The sequence below is a fragment of the Melanerpes formicivorus genome, unplaced genomic scaffold (genome assembly GCF_026170545.1).
Source record: "Melanerpes formicivorus ecotype bairdi unplaced genomic scaffold, bMelFor1.0.p_v2 SCAF_9, whole genome shotgun sequence".
Lineage (NCBI taxonomy): Eukaryota > Metazoa > Chordata > Aves > Piciformes > Picidae > Melanerpes > Melanerpes formicivorus.
The window spans coordinates 13884277-13896467 of record NW_027142361.1 but is presented as its reverse complement, the minus strand read 5'-3'; the positions used below and the strand labels follow the sequence as shown (position 1 = coordinate 13896467).

Genomic DNA, 12191 nt, shown 5'->3' with positions numbered 1-12191 from the left:
TGTAGATATAGTGTTGAGGGGCATGGTTTAGTGGTGACCTGGCAGTGCTGGTTAACATTTAGACTCAATTACCTTAAAGGCCTCTTCCAAGCAGAACAATTCCACAATTCTATGCTTCTAGCCCTCCCACCTGGGCTCCTGTGATACCCATCACAGGAAGGCCCAATGATCAGATCACTGTGGGGAAGTAGCCATTCCACAGGAGACAGACTCTCAGAGAGCAGTTTTATTTCCCAGCAGTACTAATGCTCAAGCCAGACCTCAGGGAAAAGCTGGATGGGGCAGAGCACAGGGACAACCCTGGGGACAGCCAGGACCCAGTTCATGGCCAAAGTGGATAGGGCTCTGAGCAACCTTGTCTAGTGGGATGTGTCCCTGCCCATGACAAGGGGTTGGAACTGGATGATCTTTATGTGTTATCCTGCCTAAACCATTCTGTGATTCCAGGGGGCTGTTGGTGCCCCACAGCAGGTGACAGTTCTGCCCAAGAAGACACAAACTCTCTATCAGTGGCCAGGGGGAGCCCAGGCCAGGACTCTTTGGATCGAGGGTTTCCTCACCCAGTGCTTCAGTCCCTTCACTCTGCAGGGTCACTCACAGCACTGCCTCTGTCACTGGTGCCTCCCAAGGAGTCCCCAGAGAGGCTCTGCCCTGACAGCACACTGCACAGGCTCTGCTCCCAGGCAGGATGTGGCACTGCCTCAATCGACACCTCCACCTCAATGTTGACACCTTCCCTGCAGACAAACGTGGGGCCTGAGCACAGCAACCCACAAGGGGATACCCAACCTCCCTGCAGGTATGGGTTAGGCTGTTGGAAATGAGGTGCCCATTCCCACTGCCAGCCCTGAGGGCTCACCTGAGGGACGTGTCCTGGCCCTCGCTCAGCATGCTCCCTGCCAGGGCCACTGTGCTAGCCAAGTGGCTGTCCTGCTCCTTCCAGCCCAACACACCGTGAGGGCTGTGGCTGCTGCTGGGGAGTGAGATGGTGACATCTGGAGCTCCATCCTCAGGGGGCCTGGGGCTAGGCAGCACCGACCACAGCTCATTCACTGGCAGGAGAGATGGTACTTAGTGCCCTCCTTATAATAACTGTTCCCTATTGGAGCAGGGAGCAGAACAGCTTCCCCAGAGCAAGGACAGAGCACAGGGGATGCAAACAGGCAGATCCCAGACTGCTTTGGACAGCATACACCTCCCTCTGGACTGCTGCTTGCAGCCTGCCTGCAGGGACAGAGGCATATGCGGTGCCACCCTGGGTAGAAGTAGCACCAACACCACACCACAGGGAGCCCCCACCTCCAAAGATGTCACAGCCACAGAGATGAGGCAGGACCAGCACCTGCACAGCCCAATAAAGGGGACAGTGACCATACAGCAGTGCAGGACTCACACTTGGTGAGGTTTTCCAGCTCCACCACACCAAGATCCTTGGGAGGGCTGCGGCTGCCCCCACAGCCCCAGTGGCTCCAGCACAATGACAGCACCACCACCCCATAGACATAGGTGAGCATCAGGGGCACGCCAACTCCTGTGGGCAGAAAGACAACTACTTCACAGCCCAGCTGGTGGCCCTGGCTGGCCTGCCCCTCTCCCAGGTTAAGCCCAGGTGTCTCAGGTCTCGGACATACTCGCCCTGAGATGCTGCCATGGCGGCCCCCAGGCAGGTGCACTTACTCACAGTGACAGCTGTTATGATGGGGGACACAAAGAGGGAGAGGAGAACACTGCTGGTGACAGAGAGGCACTGCTGGCACCCTGACAGGCTGCTCCTCCGGCTCTGGCCCAGCACCTCGAGGAGAAGCAGGACAGGTAAAGTGCTCTGCAGAGCTCTCAGCGTGTAAACTCCAGGGATGGACCTGGACCCTCTTGCCAGCCCTGGCAGAGCTGTAGCTGCAGCCATGGCTGCCCAGACATGCCCTCCCATCTCTTCAGGGACATGGCACCACTGTTCACGTGTGCCTGGAAAATGCACCCAGACCCCTTGCCAGTGGAGGCTGTTGGAGTGAGCAGCAGTGAGGGTTCCTTCAAGGAGCTGTGAGGGGTCAGGGATGGCCTAGGAACATGCTGTGGGCAGTGGCAAGCATCGTGTGTCTGTTCAGGCATGAGGGCTACCAGGCTCAGTGGCAAGCAGGATCACGGGGACCCTAGGGCCCACTGAAGTACCTTCCTACCCATGTAAATGGGGATCCCAAAGGTAATGACAGGGATAGCGATGCCTGCAACAAGGGAGATCACCATGGGTGCCCCCAGCACCATGCCCAGCTGCCACAGGATCCTCTGGCTTCGTGACCATGGCCTCTTCCCCCAGAAGGTGCAGCCAGAGGGGCTGCGAGGACAGAGCAGGACTGAGCTGATGTTTCCTACACAGGGGCAGGCAGACCCCAGCACAGCCACCCTCATGCTGAGGTGATTCTCCCACTCCAATCCTGAGCTCCAGCTGTCTCCCAGGACCCCGTCTGTAGCGTGCCCAGAACCAGCCCTGGGCCCTCAGCTGTGCCAGCACCAACCACGCTGCTCTCCCATAGCCTAGCCAGGCCCAAACCTGGCTCTCAGCATAGCTTCACTGCCCCCCATCCCAGCCCCACAGCTCCTGGAAAAGCCTCCATCTCAGCCCTGAGGCCTCAACCCATGACACCCCAGCCCTGTGCTGACCTCAGGAAGTGGACATCAGAGATCTCCTGCAGACAGAGCCAGCAGAAGAGGCAGCCACACACTGTGCAGCTCATGCAGTTGCAGCTTCCATCGTTGATCTTCATGATAAAGGCACTGCAGCGGGGACAGACCTTGATGGCCTCAGCCTCAGCTGGTGGGGGAAAGGAGATGAGATGGGATGGGGTTGAGGGAAGCAGGAGAGGACAGTACAAGTCCACCCCTATACCCTACCCCAGCATTACTGCCCATCTAACAGATGTCAGGGTCAGCCAGACACAGCAAGGTCCCCTGCACAATCCCAGCACAACTGCACAGGGGCTACAGTAACTGTTAAGAGTTGAATTCGGGGGTGCATTAGAAAAGTGTGACCAGAAGACTGAGGGAGGTTCTCATCCTGCTCTTCTCTGCCCCAGTGAGGCCATGTCTGAAGTACTGGGTTCCATTGTGGGCTTCCCAGTTCAAGAGAGACAGGGAACTACTGGGAGAGAATCCAGCAGAGGTTACAGATGCTGAGAGGACTGAAGCATCTCTCCAATGAGGAGAGGCTGAGAGCCCCTGGGCTGTTTAGCCTGGAGAATAGCAGGCTGAGAGGGGATCTTTTCAATGTTGATCAATACCTAAAAGGCAGGGAGCAAGAGAACCGGGCCATGGGGCAACAAGCACAAACTGAAACCCAGGAGGTTCCATCTGAACACGAGGCAAAACTTATTTCCTGTGGAGCTGCCAGAGCCCTGGACCAAGCTGCCCAGAAAGGTTGTGGAGTCTCCTTCTCTGGAGAGATTCCAAACCTGCCTGGACACCATCCTGGGCAATTTGCTGTGGGTGAACCTGCTATAGCAGGAGGGTTGGACTCAATGATCTCCAGAGGTCCCTTCCAAGCCCCACCATGCTGGGATTAGGTGAAATCCCTGCTCTGCTCACTCCCACCTTGCGCCATGGTCTCACTATGGGCCGAGTCCTCTGGGTGGTCCATCAGGGTGCCAGGGCTGCCAGCAGTGGTAGCAGAACTCAGTGCCACAGCCCTCACGGCCACAGGTGAGGCGAGGACACTCGGCACAGCCATAGGCGATGACGGCATAGCTGTGGGGAGAGGGGGATCAGCACTGAGGCACAGCTGCAGAGTAGGGACTCAGGAGACACTCTCAATAGCTTAGACTAAAACAGCCTCCCCTCTCCACCACCCACCCAGCTTCCCTGGGCCCTCCCAGACTGGTCCAATATGAACTAGGGTTGCTCAGTTTGGAGAAAAGGCAGCTCAGGGGAGAACTTCTCACTTAAGCTTGGACACGAAGAACAATTTCTTCCCCAAAAGGGTTGTCTAGCCCTGGAACAGACTGCCCAGGGCAGTGGTGGAGCTCCCATTCCTGCATAGATTTAAAAGCCACATAGATGTGGTGCTGAGGGACATGGTTTAGTGATGACCTGGCAGTGCTGGGTTAATGGTTGGACTAGATTATTTTAAAGGTCTTTTGCCTCTTAAAGGACTCTGTGGTTGTCCTATGGGTTCCATGACCCACCACCACCCCAGCTCCCAGCCCCGTACAAGGGGCAAGCACCAGTCACCTGCAGTCGGGCGCAGGGCACCAGCGTGTGCCTGGGTCTGCCACCAGGAGCCGTCGCAGGAGGAACTCTTCATACTTGTCCCGGAGACTGGGCTCGGCCAGGAGGCAGTGGACATCAGCAGGCTGGAGCAGGGCAGGGCAGTGGGGGCAGGCCACCGGCACACGGCTCTCACTGATGGCGATGCGCAGGTACTGCTCCAGGCAGGCCCTGCATGAGCAGTGGTGGCAGGAAGCCAGGGTGGGAAAGGCCTCGGGTGACTGGGGCAGCAGGCAGATAAACCAATAAACCAATAAACCAAACCAGGTTGGAAGAGACCTTCAAGATCATCGTGTCCAACCCATCAACCAATCCAACCCACCCAAACAGCTAACCCATGGCACCAAGCACCCCATCAAGTCTCCCTCTGAACACCTTCAATGATGGCGACTCCACCACCTCCCCGGGCAACCCATTCCATAGCGGACACTCCACCAGTTCCCCACCCTCACCCAGCGCCAGCACGATGCACATCTCCGCAGGTTCCTCCGGCTCCAGCTCTGAGGATGTTTCCCCTCCGACAGACTATGGCTTCTGCCCAAAGAAGCCCAGCAGGCGGAGGGGCCTTGGCACCCACGTGGGCCGCTCCATAGTGGCCTCTTGGGGCAGCAGCCACCGCACTATGGAGGGCAACAGGGAGGTGCCAAGCCCAGCCTGGCCCCCAAGGCCAGGCTCCTACCTGGGCCTTGGAGCCAGCTTCTCACCACAGGCGACAGGGGAATCATCTCCATCTGCAGTCGGTTCTGCTCAGCCTGTGAAGGAACCCCACATGAGAGCAAGCTCTGGGCCCAGGGTGTGGGAGTGAGCCCTCAGCACCCAGAGGACCCAATTGCAGCCCCTGCTGATGAGCCCCAGGGCCGTCCACCAGCCATACCACTGAAAACACCTCAGCAGCACCAGGACAAGCCATAATCTGCAATCCACAGACCAGTCCAGTCCCAGTTAAGTTCAGCCCTTATATGTCCAGGGCAGCAGGGCCAGCCCCAACAGCAGCACCCTGGACCCATCACAAGCCCTTCAGCATTTGCCTCCCTCTGCTCCTGCATCTGCAGCCTCCTTCACCCAGGATGTAGAATCATCCAATGTTTTGGTGGTAATGGACCTTGAAAGGCAGTAGGACCCAGCCTCTCAGGGAGTAAGTGCCTGACAAGTGCTTGCCCATATCCCAAGTTGTTGCCAAGCTTGTAGAAGAGACAGCCAAGCCAAAGGACCCAGAAGCCAGTTGATTCAGTGCCAAAAGTCAGGTGATTACAGGAGAGAGGAGGCAAATCTGCCCATTTTTACCATAGGGTTCATGAGCCTATGGCCACACAACCACTGTGACAGCAGTGCCAGCACTGCTCTCTTGCTCTTTACTTATGCAGAACCCAAAAGCTGCATCCTACACGTCACATCTCCCCAGCACTACTGCGTCACTTCACCTCTAACAGCCTCTGCATTTTTTTTCTATTAGAGCAGAGCAAGAACAGCATAGCTGGCACAGGAGGAAGCAGAGATTAGTGTTGGCTCAGGTAAGAGCAAGGAGCCCAATTTCAGGGTGACAGAACTCTGGAAAATGCTGCTCAGAGAGGGTGTGGAGTCTCCTTCTCTGGAGAGATTCCAAACCTGCCTGGACACAATCCAGGACAACCTGCTCTGGGTGACCCTGTTAGCAGGGGCAGTGGACTAAATGGTCTCCACAGGTCCCTTCCAGTCTCCACCATGCTGGGATTCAGGGATTCTGTGATCGGCTCTGCTGGGAATGAGCAAGGTGCTGCACCGCATCACATCAGGTGATACAGCACTTCCCAGTGAGGTGGTAACTGAGGAGCTCATGGAAACTGGGATGAGTATGGAATGAAATGCTTCTTAGCATGGGATGTACTGCAGGAGGAGAGTGGGAGAGAAAGCGCTCAAACATGGGGAGGGCAGTGGGACTGATGCTATTATTGGGACTCTGCCCAGCAGAAGAGCAGCAATCAGTGCTGGAGCAGCCACAATGACACCGTGGCCATCAGCTGGCCAGCCAGCAGGGACGGCTCACAAGGAGACACCCTGGAACCACAATGCCTCAGCTGAATGTTCGGGGCTGTAGGGCACAAGCTAAGAAGCACCAGCCCCATCCTCTGGCCCCCAGGTCCCTGTCAGCGGGGGATCACTGCTGGTTACACAGCACAGCCATGGCTACCCTGGCACTACCACAAAGTCCGGCACATCCGAGTCCCTCAGGGACCTGAAAATACAGAAACACTCTGTGAAGAGGCTCTGCTGGTGGGCAGGGCAGGGTCCGGGATGCTGGGATGGCCAGACCCCGCGGTGGGGCTGCAGGGACCGGCACCAGTACCGGCACACGACTCACCGAGCTGTTCCCTTGGCTCAGGAGCCCGGGTCCTGGCTTCCCCGGAGCGGGGCCAGGCCTGGCGAGGCAGCGGCAGAGGTGGCCGCAGCCGCTCCTGGTGGGGCATAAACAACGTCAGACCCCTGCCCCGGTGCCCCGTTGACCCTTCACCCTGGTGGCCCAGTGGCCCTCCATCCCCATGGCCCTACCCTTTCCCGCTCACGAATCCCCCCCAACCGCCCCTCTGGGGTCCGCAGCGCCCGTAGTAGCGCCCGTAGTAGCGCCCGTAGTAGCGCCCGTAGTAGCGCCCGTAGTGCCGCCCGCCGCCTGCTCCGGTACCCGGTGCACAGGAAGAGGAGGAGCCCCGGCTGACCCCGCCCTCACAACCTCCGGTTTTACAGAGCCTCGCCCCTCCCGAGCGCCACTATCGCCCACAGGGCTCCGGCCTTGTCTATCTCCCGCCTGCCTCTCCCCGTTGCGGCTCGATAGTCCCCCGCCGCATGCCGGCAAGGTGCTGGAGAGAGGCGGGCGCTAGGACCCGCCTTACACTTCCAGGTACCAGGACGGCTTCCGGGGCGCCGCACCCACGTCCGGCGCTGGCCCCACCCCTCCGCGTCTGGAAGCGGAAGTGCCCAGTCGAGGCGGGGCGGCGGTGGCCGCCCCGGGCTGGTGGGGGCGGCTGGCGGGCCGCGGGCAGAAGGGCGGCGGGGCCGGGCCCGGGCCCGGCCACGATGCCCCGGCGGAAGCAGAGCCACCCGCAGCCGGTGAAGGGTGAGTGCGCGGCGAGGCTAGGTGGCGGCGGCCCGGCCGTGACCCGCGGCGCTCCGTGTGTGGCAGCGGATGCCGAGGACGGCCCCGAGGAGACGGCGGGAGCGGCGCTGGTGCTGCCCGGTGAATTGCTGCTGGGCCGTGGCCTGGCCTTCGAGAAGGGATCGCCAGGTGCGTGCCGCAGTCCGGGCCCGGCGGCCCGCTCCGGGAGCGCCGCCGGGCGGGGGCGCGGCCCAGCCCTGCCGGTACCGGCACAGCGCTTGGCCTCATCGGGCAGCCGCCCTCCCCGGGAGCGGTCCCTCCCGGTGACTGCTCCCACTACGAGCGCGTTCCCTGTCCTGTATCATCTCCCGCGGGTGAAGGCCGAAGGCCGCAGCCCTTGGGGTGGTGCCCGCACTGGTGGTCTCTAGTTGCTCGACCCCGATCCTCGGCATTGACCCGCCCCCCGCGGTTGCTTGGGGACACCGGGGCTTCCCCGTCACCTACCGCAGCTGCACACGGGGCTCATCCCTGGAGCCCCTGATTCCCCCGAGACACGGCTTTGCTGCCCACCCAAAGCCGGGGCCTGGTCCCTGCGGGGTCCTACCCCACGGCCGCCCCATGCGTTGCGTGGGGGAAGCTGCGCCGGGGCTGTCCCTGCTCCCTACCGTTTGTCTGCTCTGTGGGACCCCCAGCCCCTTAGTGCAGCTGGTCGAGACCAGACACCGGGTCGGCCAGGGGAGCAAAGGTGCTCCAGCCCCCTTCTTGTGCCTCTCAGAAACCAGTGAAAGCATCACTCGCTGCCACTGAGCAGTGAGTAACGTGAGGACATCCTCAGTGGCGAGAGGGAGATACAGACCACTACTGTGGCCCTCTGTCACCTCACTGTCCTCAAGGGCTGTGTTCTGGCCTGTATACTCGGTGCTTGTGCCAGCAGCTCCCACTGTCACATCGAGCTGTTGTCCCAGGTGCCTGACAGATGAGTTCTGTTCCCACTTGCCTACAGCCTGTGTGCACAGAGCTCAGCATTGGGGCACAGCCATCTCAGCAGTAGGGGCTGAAAGCAGGTTTCTGCAGACCTTGTGCCATTAGCAATACCTTCTTTCCCCTTCCTGAGCTGGGGAACAGGACCAGGCACCTTAGGAGATGCTGAGGAGGTCAGGGGAGCCGTCACTGTCCATGCCCTCACCCTGTGGGCAGTACTGTCCCACCTGGGCACAATGACCCAGTAGCACACAGGGGAGAGTGTTCCAGGGCAGCTGTGGCACTGTGGGCCTGAGTTGGGAGGCGGAGAAGTCCCTTGGTGTGAGGCTTCAGGCAGGTCAAGGGTCTCCCCAGCAGGAGCCAGGCCCTCATAGGATGCCCTGGTGTGGTGTCTGTGCTTCAGGCAGTGTTTACAACCAGACTGGAGGGCAGAGAGTTTACCCCATCCTGCAGCATGGAGCAGCCTTGGGGCTTGGAGCTGGACCCAGCCAGGTGACAGCAACAAAGGAGACTGCCCAGGCTGTTTCCAGGGGCAGTGTATGCCTGCTGGGTCTTTCAAGGTCCCAGGTCAAGCACTGCATGAAGAGAGCTGGGCACAGCTTGAGGCTCATAGTTGCAAGGCTTTGGGTGCATGCCACTACCCTGCCAGCCCTGAGCACAGCCCTGGGGCCATATCTGGGGCACAAGAACAGCCCAAGGCAGTTACAGGGAAGCAGGTTTCATTCCTGTCATCGTTACTGGTGCACCAGCGCTGCCCCTAGGGTCTGTGACCAGACAGGAAGCAAAGATGTGCTCTGAAAGCCTGGCACAGTCTTCTCCCCACTGGCAGAGAGCAGGGGAAGGTCTCTTTTCCTCGGTGATGCAGGAGGGCTGGTGATGGAGCCCTGTAGTGTTGGCCATGGGAGCAGGACCAGCTGCCATCCTCGGGCCCAGAGTGAGTGTTACAGGGACACAGCCTTCCTGCCTGGGCCAGCCTGTACCCACCACCTTCCCACCACTACTGTGTCCCACTAGCCAGGCCTGGCAGCACTGGTATGCTGGCTGCCCACCCCATGACCCTCTCCAGCTATCCTGCCTGCTGCTGGGGGTCTGGCTGTGGACTGACACCTAGCTTGGCCATCCACAGGGTGGAGGTGACAGGGCTTCCTGAGGCACCCAGGACAAGGTGCTTGGGCAGGTGGGGGCCATGAGGCTCCTCATCCTGCTGTGCACAACATGGTGGGTGCTGCTGGGGTGAGTGCAGCTGCCCAGACCCTCCTGGCCCCAATCCCCCCAAGACAGACTGGTAGCCCAAGTGGAGGGGCTGATCCCATGCTAGCTGGGCTGACCCCATCCCAACACTGGTGAGGCTGCAGCTTAAATACTGGGTTCAGTTTTGGGCCCTTCACTCCAAGAAGGACATGGAGGTGCTGGTGGGTATCCAGAGAAGGACAATGAAGCTGGTGAAGGGTCTAGAGCACAAGTCTACTGAGGAATGGCTGAGAGAACTAGGCTTATTTACCCTGGGGCAAAGGAGGCTCAGGGAAGACAAATCCCTGAAAAGGAGGTGGAGGAGATGTGGGAGGTAGCTTGTTCTCCCAAGTAAAAAGCAATGGGTCAAAAGGAAGGAGCCTCAGGTTGCACCAGGGAAAGTTTAGATTGAACATTAGGAAAAATTCTTCCCCAAATGGGTTGCCATGTCCTAGCCTGAGCTGCCCAAGGCAGCAGTAGAGCCCCTATCCCTGGAGAGGTTTAAAAGCCATGTACACATGGTGCTGAGGGACTTAGTTGTGGGAGTGCTGGGCTAATGGTTGGACTTGATCTTGGGGATCTTTTGCAACCTAAATGATTCTGTGATTCCATGACCCCCGCGGTGTTTCAGCAGACACGCTGGTGGGGAAGATCGCCATCCCGGCATACGCGCTGAGCGACGACGACTGCTCCTCCAGCTACCAGCAGCTGAGTTTGGAGAGCGACCCTGAGGAGGGGGGAGAGCCGGGCCCAGCCGCGCTGCCCTGCCGCCAGTGTGGGCTGCAGCTGGCTGCCAGCCTCGGGCAGAGCTGCCTGCAGTGCGCAGGCACCGAGGCGGGCCGCAGTCAGCGCATCGTCTACTCGTGCCAGCTCTGCCCTTTCGCCTCCCACTACTCCAGCCACCTCAAGCGCCACATGAAGACCCACAACGGGGAGAAGCCATTCGCCTGCCCTCAGTGTGCCTACGCCTCTGCCCAGCTGGTGAACCTGACCCGGCACCTGCGTACGCACACTGGGGAGAAGCCGTACCGCTGCACAGGCTGCAGTTTTGCCTGCAGCAGCCTGGGCAACCTCAAGCGCCACGAGCGGGTCCACAGCCAGGACAAGCCCTTCCAGTGTGCCGCCTGCGACTATCGCTGCAACCAGAGCCGCAACCTGAAGCGGCACATGCTCAGCCACCGCATGCCCGAGGGCGAGGGACCGCACCGGCAGGACAAGGACACAGGTAAAGACTAGGGTGGGGGGCTGCAGCTGGGAACCGCCCCCAAGGCATAACCCCCGGGGCTAGGGAAGGGGCAAGGCTTTGGCTGCATGTTGCTGCCCTGCCAGCATGTCCTGTGCCAGGTCTGGGGCTGCAGGCCACCGGCCTCAGCAGGCCACCGTCACCTCCAGCTCCCTGCCGCTGACAGCCTCTTCTGTGTTTGTCCCACAGAACCCCTGCTGCCAGAGCTGAACCTGCACGTGGGCAGCAACAGTGGCCCCTTCCTGCCTGGTTGTACCCGACTGCGGGGTGAGGAGGCAGCTGCACTGCCCGAGCTGCTCTTCCCCTTCACGTGCCGCATGTGTGGGCTGGTGCTGGACGATGGCTTTGCTCAGGATGAGGGCCTGGCCGAGCAGGTCTGTGGGCGCTGCAGCCTGGCAGTGCTGGGCACCGAACCGGGAGCCAGCCCCCGCAAAGGCACTGGGGACAAAGGCTTCGCCTGCAGCCTCTGCCCCTTCGTCACCCACTACCCCAACCACTTGGCGCGGCACATGAAGACACACAGCGGGGAGAAGCCCTTCACCTGCCCGCTTTGCCCCTATGCCTCTGCCCACCTCGACAACCTGAAGCGGCACCAGCGGGTGCACACAGGTGAGAAGCCCTACAAGTGCCAGCTCTGCGACTACGCCTGCGGCAACCTGGCCAACCTCAAGCGTCATGGGCGCATCCACTCGGGTGACAAGCCTTTCCAGTGCAGCCTCTGCAGCTACAGCTGCAACCAGAGTATGAACCTGAAGCGGCACATGCTGCGGCACACAGGTGAGAAGCCCTTCCAGTGCCGGGACTGCTCCTACACCACTGGCCACTGGGACAACTACAAGCGCCACCAGAAGATCCACGGCCACGCAGCGGAGAGCTGGGTTAACCCGCGCAATGCCAAAGCCCTCCTGGCCCCTCCAGCTGTGGGCACAGCCTTGCCCTGAGACAGCACTTAGCCTGGCTGCAGAGGCACCAGGCCCCGGATGCCTCAGCCCTGGGAACTGAACCCCCAGCCGCAGCCCCTGCCCTCCCTGGGGGAGGGATGGGCAGCAGACTCCATGGGGGCTTAGGGCTGCCTTACACCAAGTTCTCCCAGGCAGGGTGAAGCGTGTGGCTCCAGTGCTTGCCGCAGTGACTGGTGCTGTGTCTCCAGGTACCCCCGGGAGTGGTTCCTGCTGACTGGACCCTTCTTCTGCTGGAGTTTGGGGAAAAGGGGAGGGAGGGTGGAACAGGACTGGTTCTGTGGCTGTCGCCATGCCGGTCGGTGTAATTTATATTGTGTATAAAAGCATTAAACCAGTTGGTTTTGTTATCCGCTATGCTCCCTGGGGGCCTTGTTCTACTTCAGGAAAGGATAATGTGGGGCTGGCAAAGGTATACAGGGATGGGAGGGACAGTGGCCACCCCCCAACACACAGC

At 60.3% G+C, this 12191-nt stretch overlaps 2 protein-coding genes across 5 annotated transcripts; one reads left to right on the top strand and one right to left on the bottom strand.

Annotated features, from left to right (window-relative positions):
* Positions 1 to 208: 208 nt before the first annotated feature.
* LOC137443414 (E3 ubiquitin-protein ligase RNF19B-like) lies at positions 209 to 7001 on the bottom strand. Its single transcript, XM_068143096.1, is given in 10 exon segments — positions 209 to 737; positions 860 to 1052; positions 1394 to 1531; positions 1678 to 1792; positions 2167 to 2329; positions 2656 to 2862; positions 3613 to 3735; positions 4219 to 4492; positions 4677 to 6466; positions 6593 to 7001. Coding segments are annotated over 9 exon segments (1542 nt in total). The 5' UTR covers positions 4846 to 6466; positions 6593 to 7001; the 3' UTR covers positions 209 to 577.
* Positions 7002 to 7056: 55 nt separating this feature from the next.
* Positions 7057 to 12091, top strand: ZNF513 (zinc finger protein 513). 4 transcript variants are annotated; one of them, XM_068143092.1, is made up of 3 exons: positions 7057 to 7342; positions 10167 to 10757; positions 10965 to 12091. In XM_068143092.1, exons 1-3 carry the CDS (start codon positions 7072 to 7074, stop codon positions 11714 to 11716), a joined length of 1614 nt encoding a protein of 537 aa, XP_067999193.1. In that variant the 5' UTR covers positions 7057 to 7071; the 3' UTR covers positions 11717 to 12091. The 4 variants fall into 4 exon arrangements, with proteins under 4 accessions (XP_067999193.1, XP_067999192.1, XP_067999191.1 ...); XM_068143091.1 differs by having other exon boundaries at positions 10164 to 10757; XM_068143090.1 differs by having other exon boundaries at positions 7057 to 7510.
* Positions 12092 to 12191: the final 100 nt, after the last annotated feature.